The sequence below is a fragment of the Felis catus genome, chromosome D1 (assembly GCF_018350175.1).
Source record: "Felis catus isolate Fca126 chromosome D1, F.catus_Fca126_mat1.0, whole genome shotgun sequence".
NCBI lineage: Eukaryota > Metazoa > Chordata > Mammalia > Carnivora > Felidae > Felis > Felis catus.
In genome coordinates this window covers 30,893,765-30,913,742 of record NC_058377.1, presented here as the reverse complement: position 1 = coordinate 30,913,742, position 19,978 = coordinate 30,893,765, and the positions used below count along the sequence as shown (strand labels likewise).

The following is a 19,978-nucleotide window of genomic DNA, read 5'->3' as shown; positions in this document are numbered from 1 at the left end:
ATGTAATGGTTAATTCTATACATCAACTTGACTGGGCAATCAGGTGCTCTGGCACTTGGTCAAACAGCAGTTGAGAGTGTTTCTGGATGAGATTAACATTTGAACTGACAGACTAACACAAATTGCCCTCCCTAATGGGATAGGACTCATCCAGTCAATTTTGTCTATTCAGTCAGACCTGAATAATTATTAATATAATACATCACATCAACAGGCTAAAGAGGAAAAATAAGTTCATAATTTTATCAATAGATGCATAAAAAGCATTTGAGAAAATCTAGCACCCAATCATGACAAAAACTCTCAGTAAACTAGGAAGAGAGAACTGCCTCAACTTAATAAAGAACATCTATAAAAAACTTGCAGCTAATGCCAGAAGCTTCCCTGCTAAGATTAGGGACAAAGCAAGTTGTCCCTTCTTGCCACTCTTTTCAACATTGTACTAAAAAGCCTAGTTGATGCAATATGACAAGAAATGAAATAAAAGGTATAAAGATTGGGAACAAAGACATAAAATTTTCTTTGCTCGCTGATGATATAATTTGTCTATTAGAAAATTCAAAAGGATTGACAGAAAAACAACAACAAACAAACAAACAAAAAACCTCCTGGAACTACCAAGCAATCAATAGCAGGGTTGCAGAAAGCAAGGTTAATATACAAAAGTCAATCTTTTCCTTATTTAACAGCAATGAACAATTGACGAATAACACTATCCAACTTCAAAACTCATCATGAAGCTACAGTAATCAAGACACTGTGGCACTGGTGAAAGAAAAAACAAATAGATCAAGGAAACAGAATAGTGAGAGTAGAAATAGACCCACACAAATACAGTCCACTTATTTTTGACAAAGGAGCAAAAGCTCTACAGTAAAGAAAAAAAATAGTCTTTTTAAAAAATGGTGCTAGAGCAACATGCACAAAAAAGATGATGCAGATATTTTATACCCTTCACAAAAATGAACGCAAATGGATCATAGATTTATAAATGTAAAGTATAAAACTACAAACTTCCTAGAAGATAACATAGAAAATCTAGATAAGCTAGGGTTTGGCAATGACTTTTTAGATACAACACTAAAGGCACATTGCATGTCATAATTAAGTTGAACTTCATTAAAATTAAAAAGCTATGCCCTCCAAAAGACACTATCAAGAGAATGAAAAGACAAGCCACAAACTGGGAGAAATCTTTACAAAAGGTATATCTCATAAAGGACCATGATCCAAAATATACAAAAATTTTTAAAACTCAACAATAAGAGAAAAACAATGTAATTTAAAATGGGCAAAAGATCTGAACAGACATTTCAAAAGCCTATACAAATGGCAAATAACCATATGAAAAGATGCTCAACATGATATGTCATTAGGGTATTGCAAATTAAAACAAGAATGAGATACCACCACACACCTATTAGAATGCCCAAATCCTAGAATACTGACAATAGCAAATGTTAACAAGGCAATGAGGCAACAGGAATGTCATTCATTGCTAGTAGGAATGCAAAATGATACAGCCACTTTGGAAGAGTTTGGCAATTTCCTACAAAACTAAACATATCCTTACCATGTGATCTTCAGTATTTACCCAAATGAGTTGAACACATGGTCACACTAAAACCTGCACACAGATGTGTATATCAGCTATAATTGCCCAAACTTAGAAGCAACCAAGATGTCCTTCAGTAGGTAAATGGGTAAGTGAGCATGGTGCATCCATACAACAGAAAATCATTTAGCACAGAAAAAAAGTAAACTATCGGGGCACCTGGGTGGCTCAGTCCATTGAGTGTCAGGTCATGATCTCATGATTCATTAGTTCGAGCCTCGTGTCGGGCTCTGTACTGACAGCTCAGAGCCTGGAGCCTGCTTCAGATTCTGTGTCTCCCTCTCTCTGCCCCTTCCCTGCTCACGCTCTGTCTCACTCTCTCAAAAATAAACATTTTTTTTTGAAAAGTAAACTATTAAACCATGAAAATACATAGAGGAAAGTTAAATGCATATTACTAAATGAAAGAAGCCAATCTGAAAAGGCCACATAGCGCATGATGCCAATTATGTGACATTCTGGAAAAGGCAAAACCATGGAGATAGTAAAAGAATCATTGGTGGCCAGGAGTTAGTGGAGAAGGAAGGAACACAGAGGATTTTTAGGACATTGAAACTATTTTCTGTGATACTATTAATGGTGGATATGTGTCATTATACATTTGTCCAAATGCATGCAATATATAACACCAAGAGTGAACTGTAACATAAACTATGGACTTGGGGTGATTAATGGTGTGTTAGTGTAGATCCATATATACCACTCTGATGGAGGATGTTGATAGTGAGGGAGGCTCTGGCAGGGGTGGGGGCTCCATGCCTTCCTCTCAATTTTGTTATAAACCTAAAACTACGTACTCTAAAAATTAAAGTCTTTTTTCATTGAAACACTAAAAAAAAAAAAAAAAAAAGGAAAAATCTTGAGAGCAGCCAGAGAGAAATGATGTATTATTTATAGAGGAACCCCACTGGGAATTACAGTCAATTATGAGGCATGGAGTACAACCCTACTCTATAGAGACCAGCAGGAAGTAGCACAATATTTTTCAAGTGCTGCAAGAAAAGAATTGCCAGCTTCAAGAAAAACTTATCTCCCTTTAGTCATACAAACCAGATATGTAGGTTTTTCCACTCCAGGTAATTCTCCAATTTCCAGCAGATACCAACTGAGTGTCCTACAATTTAACTCAATTCTGACACTAATTGCCCAGAGTTAGCACAGGCCCCACAGGTTAAGGGCTCATTCCTACATGATGGCTCCCTCACTCCTCCGTTTCAGATACCAGTTCCATGTTGTCATCTTTATTTCTGATCAACCAGCTACAATTCAGGGGTTCCCATGACCCCCTCTTCATGTTTGATAATTTGTTAAAACTGCTCACAAAACTCTGGGAAACACTTAGCTTTACCAGTTTATTTTAAAGGATAAAACTCAGGAACAGCTAGATAGAAAAGATGCATAGGACAAGTATAGGGAAAATACAGGGAGCTTCCATGGCTTCCCTGAGCACACCACTCTCCCAGCACTTGAATGTTTTCATCAACTTGGAAGCTCGCCAAATCCCTTCAGTTAGCATTTTATGGAGGCCTCATTATATAGGTATAATTGATTAAATTATGGCCATTGGTAATTAACTCAACCTTCCCATTGGTAATTACCTCTCCCCTCCCCTGAGGTAAAACTCTCTATTCTCTCTGCTCAATTTTGCTGTGAACCTAAAACTCCTCTAAAAAATAATGTCTATTTGGAAAATACACAAAAGACAATAGACAAAATTTGGGGAGAAAAAGGAAATTTTTCAAGTCCTCAAAGTAACTACAGAAAAGGATACATGGCCCTCTAAAGAGTTTCAGTTAAATGGACAACTGACTTTACAACAGGGATAATGAAGGCCAGAGGCAGCAGCATTACCTTCAAAATGCTAAAACATCTGCCAACCTAGAATTTTATACTAGTGAAAATACTCCTCACAAACGAAAAGAAAATGAAGAAATTTTCAGATAAACAAAAACTGAGAACTTTGTCACCAGCAAATTTACACTACAGAAAATTCAAAAATGTGTTCTTCGTGCAGGAAGATTCCAGAACAGCAATAATAGTCTTCAGTTATTTAGAATTAAAATACATAACAATAACATACACATTAAGCATTCTAATGTCTTCGTATTATAGAGTGGGTAAAAGCATGAGAGTATTAGTTGATAAATCAAGGATGAATGTTATAAATTCTTGAGCATCCAGTAAAAGAGTAAATACCTCTCAAGCTAACAGAAGAAAGGAAATAGATACTCCAGCATCCCAAAAGAAGACAATATTTTTTAGAAATAGCAAAGTAAATAATTCCTTAAGGCAGGCAATAAAAGGCTGAGAAAGCAACCTAGCCTAGCAAATACTAGAACAGAATATACTGTTTTATCAGATACTAAAACAGATAGAAACCCACTATCATATTTGGAAAAAGGGGGAACAAACACAACTATAACAGAAAGATAAAATTATTAAGTGTTGTGATAGTGCAAGAATGAATAGATAATACAATGTGACCAGTGGTAGCCAGGAACTAAAACCCATCATTGCATTCTCAAACATTGGTCAAGATCTGATACCGAAGTTTTTGTGAATCCATAGTAAAAATGTTTAAAGACTGAAAACGTGTTTAAGATTTTAAGAATGGAAATCAGCTTAATTGAAAAAGAAAAACGAGCCCTGCAATTTTCAGACTGGAAGGCAGACACAGATTAAAGCCCCCTGAAAAGTTAATAAGAAACAGTGTTGCTCCCAAAACAGTGTAGCAGTTGTAAAATGTCACCTCTTTGAATGATTATTGCTTTCTCACCAAACACACCCCCAGAGCTTCTCTGCTCTACCCATCTACTTCTAGGGAGGCCTAATTGCTAAACTCCCCTCACCACAGTGCCTAGGCCGCTCGGTCAATTAAGCACCTGATTTCAGCCGAGGTCATGATTTCATGGTTCATGGGATTGAGCCCCACGTCAGGCTCTGTGCTGACAGCTCAGAGCCTGGAGCTTGCTTCAGATTCTGTGCTTCCCTCTTTCTCTGCCCCTCCCCTGCTCATGCTCTGTCTCTCTCTCTCTCTCTTTCAAAAATAAATAAACATGAAAAAAATATTAAACTATCCTCACCTCATGCCAGCACCCAACCTTGACTAACCCACTTCCTCTAATCTTGCATCAGACACAATAACAAATCCAGAAGTTGTCCCTGCTTTTCTCAGACTCCCTTCAGAGTCCTTCACCTGGAGCCTAACCTTGCAAAGTCTCTTCTCTCTTCCCCTTTGTTGAGACTGACATTCCACCATTCTTCTGGAACACACTCCCTCCTTGAACGTCAGCAAATCTGATTTTGTCAGACTCTAGGTTTGTTCCTGCAAGACTGGCTGATTTGTTTTTAATAACTTTTTTAAAAAGATTGAGCCTAGGTGACTCAGTCAGTTAAATGTCCGACTCTCGATTTCAACTGAGGTCATGATCTCACAGTTCTGGGATGGGCATGGAGCCTGCTTAATTTCTCTCTCTCTCTCTTTCTAAAAAAAAAAAAAAAAAAACTTACGACAATTCAGTCTTTATATTCTAATGTATCCAATGTATAAGCCTGCTTTGATTTTGAGATAATGTTCTCTTCCTCTTTGAGAGACTTAGAATATCTTATAGCTTATGAAATAATAGTGGCACTTTTTACTTTTGTAAGCAACTGCTTACTTACTTATTTTTGTAAGTTCACTGCTATACAAAGGAACAAACTAATTAGGAAGAAAGAGGGAAAATAATGTGGTGTGTAAAAGGCATTATGACAGTTTAGAGGGTAAATACTTTAAAGCATTACTCATGTCACTCACCACGTCAAATTCCAATTAAATATTTTTTCTTCTAAACCTATATTTTAAACACCAAACCATTGAAAAAGAGAACAAAACTAAAACTGATATCCAAACGGTAATGGATAAGCACTTTCCAAGCTTAGAAGCCTAGAAAGAAATTACTAATTTTTGTTAATTTCAGCTTTTAGGATGAGGATAATTACATTACTTGCCAAGCCTGGTTCTCAATGAAACCCAACTTGAAACACATTTTCTGGAGCAGTATTCTATCCTAGGAATCATCACTGGGGCTATGACTCGTATGGCAAGTGAGGATATCCAAGCAGGAGAGAGGCCTGCTGTACTGAACTTATTCAGTAGTTAGGGACCACTGACCCACAGCCACCTGTACTGACCACTGCCTCTGAAAGTTAGACTCTTGCGTGCAGGCCACAAGGACCCTGTTTAGAAGGAACTCTTTCAGAGCAATCAGAGCAGGCTCTATCAATAGGATATTCTAGAGATTATCAAGTGGAGACTCAGACATCCTAAGAACAATGAAGAAGGTACTAAAAGGGTCAACCCTTAGACTGGTCTAATAAAGTCTCAGAGCTAGAAATTCAAACTATAAATTCATGAAATAATTACTTAGGAGCTAGCACTCACGTGGTAAGAGTGTTGAAGCCACAGGCCTTCAGCTTCAGCAAGCGGTCCCTCCAGTACTCCCTGGGCACCCGGAAATAGTGAATAGTGCCTGCTATGATCAGGAAAGGAGAGCCATCTAGTGTGAAGCTTGAACCTTCAACTTTCAGACCCACATTGCGATTCTTTATGTGGAAGGGAGTCAGGTAAGCTTGATTCATCCTGCAAGGACAAAGGAGGTGTATGAAGTCCTAAAGATGTTCCCCATGTGGCACACATTTTGGGCAAATCAGAAGGTCTTTCCTTCAGGGGCCTAAGCACACTTCCAGTGCAAAGAGAAACTTCCCACCCCTTCCCTCTCAAACATACCTGGGTGAGAGGTCTCCTCCAAATTGAGCCATTACCAATAACCCTGAAGACAGGCACAGAATGCCCACAGGTCTCAACAAGAAGGTCAGCATGCTAAACAGAGAAGACAGAACAGAAGTCAGACACCCTGGAGGCAGAGAAGGAGGCAGAGCTGAGTGAGGTCTTGGCCAAGGAGGATGGTGAGGAAGATAGAAGTGGCCTGACTGGAAGGCAGAATTCTGCATAGCTGTATCTTGGCTTCTGCACCACTTGGACTCACAACAGACAGCACCTTAAGGCCATGTCTACTGACTGGAGGGAGGGCAGCAGCACCAAGAGCATCTTGATAATAACTGGGTTTTCTGACACCAGTTACATTTTAAAGAAGAGCAAGCCTCAGTCGAGTAAGTTTCACAAAATAGAGGATAATTTCTGGGAAATTTTCCAGAGACCTTCTATTGTTAAGGGATGAACCCTAATAATCTGCTGCTTAGCAGAGAACTAGGCTGGAATGTAGGACTTCCTCTGTAGCGGGGTCCCAATTTCTATCCCCAACCCAATTTTCTACTTCTCTGCTACTGCAGGACACCATCGAATTAGCTCCCAGAACACACTCATCTTTGTGTGGCCCTTGGTCTTCTTTACACTGCTCACCCTGGGACAATTGCTCTTTCCTTCAGATATTAAAAGTTCTATGAGTCCGAGGTAGGCAGAACCAGGGCGGCCTAGCAAAGCCAGGGTGGAGGTGGGGGGCGCACAGCTTCTAAGCCTGGAAGCACTCTGCATGGGGCATGGCTGTGTCCTCACTCCCCAGAGCAGCGCCTGAATTACAAGTGCTCAACAAATGTTTTCTGAACAAATGCAGCAGTTGCCAGAATCAGTAAAACATCTTCGTTGCCTCCATAAACTTCATAAGCTTTACCATGGGGCTTCATGAGTGTTCCGTTAGGCAGAGTCGAGAAGGTAGAACGCAACTGTTCTCTGTAGCGAAATCGGATGAAAAGTAGAATGGGGCTCAGGGATTAGAGAAGACAGACCGGGGAAGAAATGCGCGCACGACCCTCTGGACACCACTCGTCTCCTCACTGTGGGCGTGAAGAGTCCCGGGAGACCGAAAAAGATCAAAGGATTTCCGGGGGGAAATCAGAGATTTCCGGGGGGAAGACAGAAAGGACGGAGAACTTCGAGGGAACCTGAATAAAGGTCCTAGAGAAAAATTCAAGAAAATGAGAATACCCGAGGGGCCAGGGCTGCCCGGCCGACCCAGTGCTGGTCAAGAGGCCACAGCGCGGGAGGTGCGGAGAGGTCCCGGGGCTGTTGCGGGCGTGAGTGCTTCGGCAGTCACCCGGGCCGGAACCCACCTTACCCGGCGCCGAGGGGTTCCAACGCCAACTTCGCAGAGGTGGCTGGGCAGCAGCCGCCAGGCGGGGGACAGCGGGAACTAGCCGGCACCGCGCTCCGTCCCCCGGGCAGCCAGGACCTTGGACTACCTCCCACCTTCCGGTGCCCCGCCCCCACCGCACACGAGCCCTCCCCCAACCCTGGGGACCACCCCGCCCCTGCAGGTCTCCCCATCGCCGACCTGTTCTCAACCCAGCCCCTGACAGACCTTTCCACACAACCCCCTCCCAGCGGCAGAACTGCCCCCAAGCCTCCAAGCGCGCCACTCCCCTTGTAGCCCCTTTCCCTCCCCAGGTAGCTTATCCTCTCTCCCTTCCGCTGATCCGCCCCCACCCCAGACCCCTGGGCCGACCCGCTGGCTAGCAGACCCCTCCACGTCCACGCGCCTGGCGCCTGTGGGTCCGAAGCGCAGGAACCGCGGGGCGGAACTCTGAAGCTGCTGTGAGTTCAGCTGGCCCTCTCCGTCCCTCTGGTCCTCGGAGTCCCGGAGGCTGGCTCTGGCTTTCAGGGACTCCAACAGTTTTGTTTGTTTGTTTTAAGTTTATTTATTTTTTGAGAGAGACAGAGACAGCGTGAGCAGGGGAGAGGCCGTGAAAGAGGGGGAGAGAGAATCCCAAGCAGGCTGCGCAGTGTCAGCTGGGAGCTCCATGCGTGGCACGAACTCACAAAACCAGGAGATCATGACCTGAGCCTAAACGAAGAGTCTCAGCTTAACCAGCTGAGGCACCCAGACGCCCCTGGGACTCCATCAGTTGTGACAGCTAACAGTTTCTGGGCACCCCCTCTGCGGAGTGCAGGGAGCTTTCCATCCACCCCACCTCCGCAGACTTGCGGGGCTAACTTCCAGGGATCTCTCCCGAGACCTGCCTCTCCGCCTTTCTACTGAGTGTGAGATCCGCACAGGCGCACAGACTCTCCCTTTCCGCAGCCCCGCGCTGAGCTACCTCCGGGGTCTGGGAGCCCGCGCAACCCAGCGATTGGCGAACTCTCGGCAGCAGCGGGGATTCATTCCCCACCCGCCTCCTACCGTCCCCGAGTGTCCGGGCTGGGGGAGGAGCTTCCCTCCTCTGCACGCCGACCACCACTCCTCTCTCTGTGCTGCTTCAGCACGTGTTCACAAACCGCAGTTGCCCTGTTCCTGGGTGCTGAGGACACGGATAAGGAATATCCTCTTACCCCAGTAAGGAAAGCTTAGCAAGGCCAATCTACATCTTGGGGGAGGTGGACCGTTTTCCTTTACCGTACCCACCCTCAAGCTGGTAACTTAACTCGGCCCGCGGCACTGGCCCACGTGGCCTAGGTGAAACTGGTCTACATGCAGATGTTCTGTACCATTTCAGCCCTACAGAATCTGAAACTCTGAGGCTCCGCATTCCGTGTTTGAGCCGCCAATTCCAAAGCACGCTAACGTGGAGCTCCCCTCTCCGCCCCTGCCCTTTTCTCCACAGCAGAGCCTGGAGAAGACCCCGAGGAGGCAGAGTGGGTAGGGGGTTAGAAGTACAGGTAGCGGAGCGTCTAAATTAATTTCACCAGCGCAGACACACCTGTGTGGTTGCCATGGCCCTTCGTTCAGCTTTTGGGGTGGGCAACCAGGCTCCCTCTTGGATGGGAGACATAGCTGTATTTAAAATTCTCACGGCTCAGGACCTCCTGGGTGGCTCAGTAGGTTAAGCCTGGGGCTTCAGCTTAGGTCATGATCTGGTGGTTCATGGGCTCCAGCCCCGCATCTGGCTCTATACTGACAGCCCAGAGCCTGGAGCCTGCTTCGGATTCTGGGTCTCCCTCTCTCTGCCCCTGCGTGCTCGCTCGCTCTCTCTCTCTCTCTCAAATATCAATAAACATTAAAACTTTTTTTTTTTTTTTTTTTTTTTTTTTAGTTCTCACAGCTGGATCTATCCACAATCCAGATCCAGGCTACAAGAGTCGTTAAACTCTCCCTTTTATAGCAAATTTATCTGGAACTGAAAAGAGAACACCACAGATGTCCTGCAAGCTGCATTCCCCGGGGGGTTAACTTCTCCAGAGGCGGCGGTGCCTGCGGTGTCTACATTTTTTTTTTAACGTTTATTTATTTTTGGGACAGAGAGAGACAGAGCATGAACGGGGGAGGGGCAGAGAGAGAGAGGGAGACACAGAATCCGAAGCAGGCTCCAGGCTCCGAGCCATCAGCCCAGAGCCCGACGCGGGGCTCGAACTCACGGACCGCGAGATCGTGACCTGAGTTGAAGTCGGACTCTTAACCGACTGAGCCACCCAGGCGCCCCCTGCGGTGTCTACATTTTGAATAAGGCTGTATTTTACTGCAATCTACTCTTGACTATATTGGTGGATCTTTCATTGCTCTGCCTCTACCAGTAACCAACCGGAGCTTCGATTGATGTCCAGGAGCTTTGCAACTGATTCTTTCCCTTTCATATTACTTTCTTAATTGCATAATTGCACTTGTTTTTCCCCTGTCTTTACTCCTTGCTTTTAAAACCCCTTTCTACTCTCGCTACTGCCACCCAAATACATCAGAAGAAAAAAAAATTCCTTTTAAAATCCACTCCACTAATGTTCATCTGAACTTTTACATAGTTTTCTTAATTTACAACTAGCCTGTTGCTTCCAGCTGTTTCCCAACAACGTCTTTCCTACTTGTTATTATCCATAATTTGCAGAGACTATTCTTTCTTTTTCACTGCTAACTTCCTTTTTGCCTACTTAATTTATTTCAGCAGGAGATTCAGCCTTCTCTTTTCCTTCCCAGACTTTACCCTTGATGACATCTCCATCCAAGACAATGACCCTTTTAATGCCAGGCATCATACCCCTACTGTTTCATCTATCAAATTGTATATCCTCATTTGCAATAAAATATATTTCATTTCTAAGGTGTAAGATTCTAAAATTCTGCTTTCTGGCCACAGTAATTTTTTTCACCATATCCCCCAAACTTGCTTGCTCTTCCTCAGTCTTTAAAATTCTAGTTTTTTTTTTTGGGGGGGGGGGGTTTGTTTGTTTGTTTGTGTTTGTTTTTGCATCACCTAGATCCCTCCTCAGGGAAGAATTTCCAGTCTTCTTGATAGGGTAGGCAGACAGACATGAGCAGGGAAGGGGTTTTTCCAAATATTGAAAAAAGCTGGAGTCCACCACCCATCTCCAGAGCACAAATAGCTGGGGAAATTACTGAAAGAAAAGCACATGCACACTCCCTATACCCTCAGGAGGACTGCGGACTTTGAGTCCTCAAAGGACCCTTAATTTCATTATAAAACTATTACATTGGGGTTTCATGCCCCCACCCCATGGATTTTCAGGAGGTTTGATGGGAAACACCCTAAATGTTCAGAGACTAAATGCTGAAACCTGGGTTGGGGGGGGGGGGAGGGGAGGGAAGGATGGGACCAAAGATCCAGGAAGAAATTGTGGCTAAAAAGGTGGAAGTACCCTACACAATGGGTTTCTCTCTCTCCCTTTTCTCTTGTCCCTCTTCCTCTTTTTGTCCCTCTCCTCTTCCCCTCCCCCTCTCAGAGACTGCTCCACCTTCCTTTCCTTTCCAGTGCACTTTCACTATGGCTACTAATAAATGCTTGCTTACTGAAGAGTTGGGCTGTGAATTCTTTCTGAGCCAAATTCAAGAACTGAGGACACACGTGAGTGGCTCAGTCTAAGGGACCACCACTTCAGGTCATGATGTCCCGGTTTGTGAGTTCTAGCACTATTGGGGCTCTGTGCTGATGGCTGAGTTCTGAGCCTGGAGTCTGCTTCAGATTCCTTCTCCTTCTCTCTCTGCCACTCCCCCACTTCACTCTGTCTCCCTCTCTCAAAAATAAACATTAAAAAAAGTTCTTTTTTTTTTAAAAAAGAACTAAAGACAGGAAGTAAGGTTCCCTGCTGACATCCTACTCTCTTTTTCTTCAGTTTATCACACTCCTTCTGGCCTCACCTGTGTTCTGCTATCTCAAATAGATGCTTTCTTCCTTGTAAGAAGTTGTTCTTTCCTTAACCTCACACATTCCTACTTTGCTAAACCTCACATTTTGGTAACAAACCAATGTTTCTCTTTCCTTTGCCCTGAGCTGATGAGGTGAAATAGGTAAGATCATAAAACCAAACTTAGCACCAGGCAGTAGGGATCCATTTCATGGGCATATATATATATATATATATATATATAATCCTACATGGTATATATACATACATAAACATATACATAAAATGTATGTAAACCTGACACTATACACACACACGCACACACACACATATACACACACGGATATACTAGTGTTCATTGTTGGTAAACATAACCCATAAACCCTAAACTCTAAACATCCACACTCTCAGCTAACACCTTTCAGTCTCCATAGAAAACTTCTCCACATCTTTGCTATTTGTCTTCAAATAAAAGATGGTTGTATCTGAATATCCTGAAAGGGTTCAAGCGGGCAGTTTCCAAGATTGTAAACAGATAATGAATGTGCATGGTGGAAGTGCTTAGGTAAAAGCAGAAGACAAGTTAACTTGTTCAATCCTTCCACCCAAGTGTAATAACTGCACAAGACGCTTACATAATGAAATTATTCAGGTAATGCTGAGCATCCATTTATTGCCTTTTTTTAAATATGAAATTTATTCTCAAATTGGTTTCCATACAACACCTAGTGCTCATCCCAACAGGTGCCCTCCTCAATGCCCATCACCCATTTTCCCCTCCCACCCCCCCCCCATCAACCCTGTTTGTTCTCAGTTTTTAAGAGTCTCTTGTGGTTTGACCCCTTCCGTCTCTGCACTTGTTTTTTCCCCTTCTACTCCCCCATGGTCTTCTGTTAAGTTTCTCAGGATCCACAGAAGAGTGAAAACATATGGTATCCGTCTTTCTCTGTATGACTTATTTCACTTAGCATAACACTCTCCAGTGCCATCCACGTTGCTACGAAAGGCCATATTTCATTTTTTCTCATTGCCACGTAGTATTCCATTGGGTATATAAACCACAACTTCTTTATCTATTCATCAGTTGATGGACATTTAGGCTCTTTCCATAATTTGGCTATTGTTGAAAGTGCTGCTATAAACATTGGGGTACAAGTGCCCCTATGCATCAGCACTCCTGTATCCCTTGGGTAAATTCCTAGCAGTGCTATTGCAGGGTCATAGGGTAGATCTAGTTTTAATTTTTTGAGAAACCTCCACATTGTTTTCCAGAGTGGCTGCACCAGTTTGCATTCCCACCAACAGTGCAAGAGGGTTCCCATTTCTCCACATCCTCGCCAGCATCTATAGTCTCCTGATTTGTTCATTTTAGCCACTCTGACTGGCATGAGGTGGTATCTGAGTGTGGTTTTGATTTGTATTTCCCTGATGAGGAGTGACGTTGAGCATCTTTTCATGTGCCTGTTGGCCATCTGGATGTCTTCTTTAGAGAAGTGTCTATTCATGTTTTCTGCCCATTTCTTCACTGGATTCTTTGTTTTTCAGGTGTGGAGTTTGGTGAGTTCTTTATAGATTTTGGATACTAGCCCTTTGTCTGATATGCCATTTGCAAATATCTCTTCCCATTCTGTTGGTTGCCTTTTAGTTTTGTTGATTGTTTCCTTTGCAGTGCAGAAGCTTTTTGTCTTCGTGAGGTCCCAATAATTCATTTTTGCTTTTAATTCCCTTGCCTTTGGAGATGTGTCAAGTAAGAAATTGCTGCGGCTGAGGTTAGAGAGGTTTTTTCCTGTTTTCTCCTCTACAGTTTTGATGGTTTCCTGTCTCACATTCAGGTCCTTTATCCATTTGAATTTATTTTTGTGAATGGTGTAAGAAAGTGGTCTAGTTTCATTGTTCTGCATGTTGCTGTCCAGTTCTCCCAGCACCATTTGTTAGAGAGACTGTCTTTTTATCCATTGGGTATTCTTTCCTGCTTTGTCAAAGATTAGTTGGCCATACTTTCGTGGGTCGAATTCTGGGGTTTCTATTCTATTCCATTGGTCTATGTGTCTGTTTTTGTGCCAATACATGCTCTTGATGATGACAGCTTTGTAGTAGAGGCTAAAATCTGGGATTGTGATGCCTCCCGCTTTGGTCTTCTTCTTCAATATCACTTTGGCTATTCGGGGCCTTTTGTGGTTCCACACAAAGTATAGGATTGCTTGTTTTACCTTCGAGGAGAATGATGGTAAAATTTTGATTGGGTTTGCATTGAATGTGTACATAGCTTTGGGTAGTATTGACATTTTAACAATATTTATTCTTCCAATCCATGAGCACGGAATGTTTTTTCATTTCTTTATGTCTCCTTCAATTTCCTTCATAATCTTTCTATAGTTTTCAACATACAGATCTTTTACATCTTTGGTTAGGTTTATTCCTAGGTATTTTATGATTTTTGGTGCAATTGTGAATGGGATCAGTTTCTTTATTTGTCTTTCTGTTGCTTCATTGTTAGTGTATAAGAATGCAACTGATTTCTGTACATTGATTTTGTATCCTGCAACTTTGCTGAATTCCTGTATCAGTTCTAGCAGACTTTTGGTGGAGTCTTCCGGGTTTTCCATGTATAATATCATGTCATCTACAAGAAGTGAAAATTTGACTTCATCTTTGCCAATTTTGATGCCTTTTATTTCCTTTTGTTGTCTGATTGCTGATGCTAGCACTTCCAACAGCAGTGAGAGTGGACATCCCTGTCGTGTTCCTGATCTCAGGGGGGAAAGCTCTCAGTTTTTCCCCCTTGAGGATGATATTAGCTGAGGGTTTTACATAAATGGCTTTTATGATGTTTAAGTATGTTCCTTCTATCCTGAGTTTTCGAGGGTCTTTATTAAGAAAGGATGCTAAATTTTGTCAAATGCTTTTTCTGCTTCGATTGACAGGATCATATGGTTCTTTTCTTTTATTAATGTGATGTATCACATTGATAGATTTGCGAATGTTGAACCAGACCTGCATCCCAGGAATGAATCCCACTTGATCCTGGTGAATAATTCTTTTTATATGTTGTTGAATTTGATTTGCTAGTAGCTGAGTGAGAATTTTTGCATCCATATTCATCAGGGATATTGGCCTGTAGTTCTCTCTTTTTGCTGGGTCTCTTTCTGGTTTAGGAATCAAAGTAATGCTGGCTTCAGAGAATGAGTCTGGAAGTTCTCTTTCCCTTTCTATTTTTTGGAACAGCTTTAGAAGGATAGGTATTATCTCTGCTTTACATGTCTGGTAGAATTCCCCAGGGAAACCATCTGGTCCGGGACTCTTATTTGTTGGGAGGTTTTGGATAACTGATTCAATTTCTTCGCTGGTCATGGGTCTGTTCAAGTTTTCTGTTTCTTCCTGTTTGAGTTTTGGAAGTTGTGGGTGCTTGAGAATTTGTCCATTTCTTCCAGGTAGTCCAGTTTCTTGGCATATAATTTTTCATAGTATTCCCTGATAATTGCTTGTATTTCTGAGGGATTGGTTGTAATAATTCCATTTTCATTCATGATTTTATCTATTTGGGTCCTGTCCCTTTTCTTTTTGAGAAGCCTAGCTAGAGGTTTATCAATTTTGTTTATTTTTTCAAAAAACCAACCCTTGTTTTCATTGATCTGCTCTATGGTTTGTTTAGATTCTATATTATTTATTTCTGCTCTGATCTTTATTATTTCTCTTCTTCTGCTGGGTTTGGGGTGTCTTTGCTGTTCTGCTTCTACTTCCTTTAAGTGTGCTGTTAGGTTTTGTATTTGGGATTTTTCTTGTTTCTTGAGATAGGCCTGGATTGCAATGTATTTTCCTCTCTGGACTGCCTTCACTGCATCCCAAAGTGTTGGTATTGTTGTATTTTCATTTTGATTTGTTTCCATATATTTTTTAGTTTCTCCTCTAATTGCCTGGTTGACCAATTCTTTCCTTAGTAGGGTGTTCTTTTATCCCCATTCTTTTGGAGGTTTTCCACACTTTTTCCTGTGGTTCATAGCATTGTGGTCTGAAAGTGTGCATGGTATGAATTCAATTCTTTTATACTTATGAAGGGCTGTTTTGTGACCCAGCATGTGATCTATCTTGGAGAATGTTCTATGTGCACTTGAGAAGAAAGTATATTCTGTTGCGTTGGGATGCAGAGTTCTAAATATATCTGTCAAGTCCATCTGATCCAATGTATCATTCTGGGCCCTTTTTTTGTTATTGACCCTGTGTCTAGATGATCTATCCATTCTTGTAAGTGGAGTATTAAAGCCTGCAATTTCCACATTATTATCAATAAGGTTGCTTGTTTGTGATTGATTGTCTTATATATTTTGGGGCTTCCGTATTTGGCGCATAGACATTTATAATTGTTAGCTCTTCCTGATGGATAGACCCTGTAATTATTATATAATGCCCTTCTTCATCTCTTGTTAAAACCTTAATTTAAAGTCTAGTTTGTCTGATATAAGTATGGCTACTCCAGCTTTCTTTTGACTTCCAGTAACATGATAGATAGTTCTCCATCCTCTCACTTTTAATCTTATGGTGTCCTCAGGTCTAAAATGAGTATCTTATAGACAGCAAATAGATGGGTCTTGTTTTTTGTTTTTTTTTTAATCCATTCTGGTACCCTATGTCTTTTGGTTCGAGCATTTAGTCCATTTACATATAGTATTATTATGGAAAGATATGGGTTTAGACTCATTGTGATGTCTGTAGGTTCATGCTTGTAGTGATGTCTCTTGTACTTTGTGGTCCTTGCAACATTTTACTCACAGAATCCCCCTTAGGATCTCTTGTAGGGCTGGTTTAGTGGTAATGAATTCTTCAGTTTTTGTTTGCTTGGGAAGACCTTTATCTCTCCTTCTATTCTGAATGACAGACTTGCTGGATAAAGGATTCTCGGCTGCATATTTTTTCTGTTCATCACATTGATGATTTCCTGCCATATCTTTCTGGCCTGCCAAGTTTCAATAGATAGGTCTGCCACTAGTCTCCCTTTATATGTTAGAGCATGTTTATCCCTAGCTGCTTTCAGAATTCTCTCTTTATCCTTTTATTTTGCCAGTTTCACTATGATATGTCGTGCAGAAGATTGATTCAAGTTACATCTGAAGGGAGTTCTCTGTGCCTCTTGGATTTCAATGCTTTTTTCTTTCCCCAGATCAGGGAAGTTCTCAAGTATGATTTGTGCAAGTGTACCTTCAGTCCCTTTCTCTCTCTCTTTCTCTTCTGGAATTCTTATGATACAGATATTGTTCCATTTAATTGCATCACTTAGTTCTCTAATTCTCCCCTCATACTCCTGGATTTTTTTTATCTCTCTTTTTCTCAGCTTCATCTTTTCCATAATTTTATCTTCTAATTCACCTATTCTCTCCTCTGCCTCTTCAATCCAAGCTGTGGTCACTTCCATTTTATTTTGCACCTCATTTATAGCATTTTTAGCTCCTCATGACTATTTCTTAGTCCCTTGATCTCTGTAGATTCTCTGCTGTCCTCTATGCTTTTTTCAGGCCAAGCGATTAATTTTATGACTATTATTCTAAATTCTCATTCCATATATTGCATAAATTAGTTCTGATCAATTCGTTAGCTGTCGCTACTTCCTGGAGTTCCTTCTGAGGAGAGTTTTTCTGTTTCATCATTTTGGGTAGTCTCTGGGGTGGCATGGAACTGCAGGGCACTTCTCCTGTGCTGTCTGGAGTAACTTGTGTTGGTGGGTAGGGCGGCAGTCAGACCCGATGTTGCCCCCAGACCACAGCTGGGGCCACAACAGACTGTTGTGTATCTTATCTTCCTGTCCCCCAGGGGCAAGACTCAATATGGTATGGTGTGGCTTCTGTCTGGGCTACTTGCACACTGCCAGGCTTGTGGTGCTGCTTTGATGGGATGTGGCATATTAGCTCGGTGGATCCGTAAGATGCACAGGGGTGGGAGGGGCAGGCTTAGCTCACTTTCCCCTGATGGTCCCCTCTGGGAGGGGCCCTGCAGCACCAGGAGGGAGGCAGGCCTATCGGAGGGTTGGAGCCACAGAAGCACAGCGTTGGGCATTTGCAAGTTGGTGCAAGCAAGTTCTGTGACTGGAACTGGTTCCCTTTGGAATTTCAGCTGGGGGATTGTAGAGGGAAATGGTGCTTGCCAGTGCCTTTGTTCCCCCACTGATCTCTGTCTTTCTTGGACTCAACAACTCTCCCTCCTGGCATCCACTTGCCCTCCCTGCTTTCTGAGAGCAGAGCTGTTGACCTTTAAAATTCCAAATGTTAAGTCCTGCTGGCTGTTCAGAACTCATGGAGTCTGGCCCCTCCACTTTTGCCAGCCAGACTTTGGAGGCTCTGCCTTGCCTGGTGGGCTGCCCCTCCTCTGCCCCGGCTCCCTCCTGATAGTCTGTGTAGCACACACTGCCTCTCCGCCCTTCCTACCCTCTTCCTTGGGCCTCTTGTCTATGCTTGGCTCTGGAGAGTCTGTTCTGCTAGTCTTCTGGCAGCTTTTTGGGTTATTTAGACTATGTGGGTCGAATCTAAGGGATCAGCAGGATAGCATTGGACATAACTGGACAGCAACATGCAGAAGCATGAAACTAGACCACTTTCTTACACTATTCACAAAATTAAACTCAAAATGGATAAAGGACCTGAATGTGAGACAGGAAACCATCAAAACCATAGAGGAGAAAGCAGGAAAAATCCTCTTTGACCTCAGCCCCAGCAATTTCTTACTTGACACATCTCCAAAGGCAAGGGAATTAAAAGCAAAAATGAATTATTGGGACCTCACGAAGACAAAAAGCTTCTGCACTGCAAAAGAAACAACAAAACTAAAAGGCAACCAACAGAATGGGAAGAGATATTTGCAAATGGCATATCAGACAAAGGGCTAGTATCCAAAATCTATAAAGAACTCACCAAACTCCACACCTGAAAAACAAAGAATCCAGTGAAGAAATGGGCAGAAAACATGAATAGACACTTCTCTAAAGAAGACATCCAGATGGCCAACAGGCACATGAAAAGATGCTCAACGTCACTCCTCATCAGGGAAATACAAATCAAAACCACACTCAGATACCACCTCACGCTAGTCAGAATGGCTGAAATGAACAAATCAGGAGACTATAGATGCTGGCGAGGATGTGGAGAAATGGGAACCCTCTTGCACTGTTGGTGGGAATGCAAACTGGTGCAGCCACTCTGGAAAACAATGTGGAGGTTTCTCAAAAAATTAAAACTAGATCTACCCTATGACCCAGCATTAGCACTGCTAGGAATTTACCCAAGGGATACAGGAGTGCTGATGCATAGGGGCACTTGTACCCCAATGTTTATAGCAGCACTTTCAACAATAGCCAAATTATGGAAAGAGCCTAAATGTCCATCAACTGATGAATAGATAAAGAAGTTGTGGTTTATATACCCAATGGAATACTACGTGGCAATGAGAAAAAATGAAATATGGCCTTTTGTAGCAACGTGGATGGCACTGGAGAGTGTTATGCTAAGTGAAATAAGTCATACAGAGAAAGACGGATACCATATGTTTTCACTCTTCTGTGGATCCTGAGAAACTTAACAGAAGACCATGGAGGAGTAGAAGGGGAAAAAACAAGTGCAGAGACGGAAGGGGTCAAACCACAAGAGACTCTTAAAAACTGAGAACAAACTGAGGGTTGATGGGAGGTTGGTGGGAGGGGAAAATGGGTGATGGGCATTGAGGAGGGCACCTGTTGGGATGAACACTGGGTGTTGTATGGAAACCAATTTGACAATAAATTTCATATTAAAAAAATAATAAAATAAAATTTAAAAACGAAAGTAATATGTGAGTGAACCTTTTGAAAAAATGAGGAATGGAGGTTGGTTCAAGGTCACAACATAGAAAGATCTTGGCCTCATATCCTCCCATGGCCGTATAAAATCTATATATACATTTGGAACAATTTCCTCTAAGAAAAAAAATCATAAACAAACAAACAAAACGGAACAAAAGTAGCTGAGCAACTCTTACAAATTGAGCAAATGAGAAAAAAAAACAAAAAAACACATCAAAGTCAACCGGAGAAGCTAAGACACAATCTCGCCATAAACCCTGTCCCCACTGTGGTAATCCACAATCAGAAGTGAAATCAATACCCTAAGCTTCGCCATGAGGAGCAAAGTGTTTAAACCCCACTTCTGGCGCTTCAACATTTAAGACCTGCAGTGGAGAGATGAGCCCCCTTACCATCTCTTTGAAAGCCAAAGGGGCTTATGTCCATGAGACCCTCAAGTCTATAGCAAACTGTGAAACAGTTCTTCACGGGCTCGAACATG

At 42.4% G+C, this 19,978-nt stretch overlaps 1 protein-coding gene across 1 annotated transcript in view; it reads right to left on the bottom strand.

Moving 5' to 3' along the window:
* Positions 1 to 6,471, bottom strand: part of LOC101098007 (beta-galactosidase-1-like protein 2) — a 52,644-nt gene extending 46,173 nt beyond the window's left edge. Inside the window, exons 1-2 of the mRNA XM_023239701.2 lie at positions 6,384 to 6,471; positions 6,039 to 6,236 (exon numbers count right to left, since the gene is read on the bottom strand). Coding sequence (XP_023095469.2) covers positions 6,039 to 6,236; positions 6,384 to 6,415 — 230 coding nt within the window. The 5' untranslated portion in view covers positions 6,416 to 6,471. The remainder of the gene's footprint in view (positions 1 to 6,038; positions 6,237 to 6,383) is intronic.
* Between the last annotated feature and the right edge of the window lie 13,507 nt (positions 6,472 to 19,978).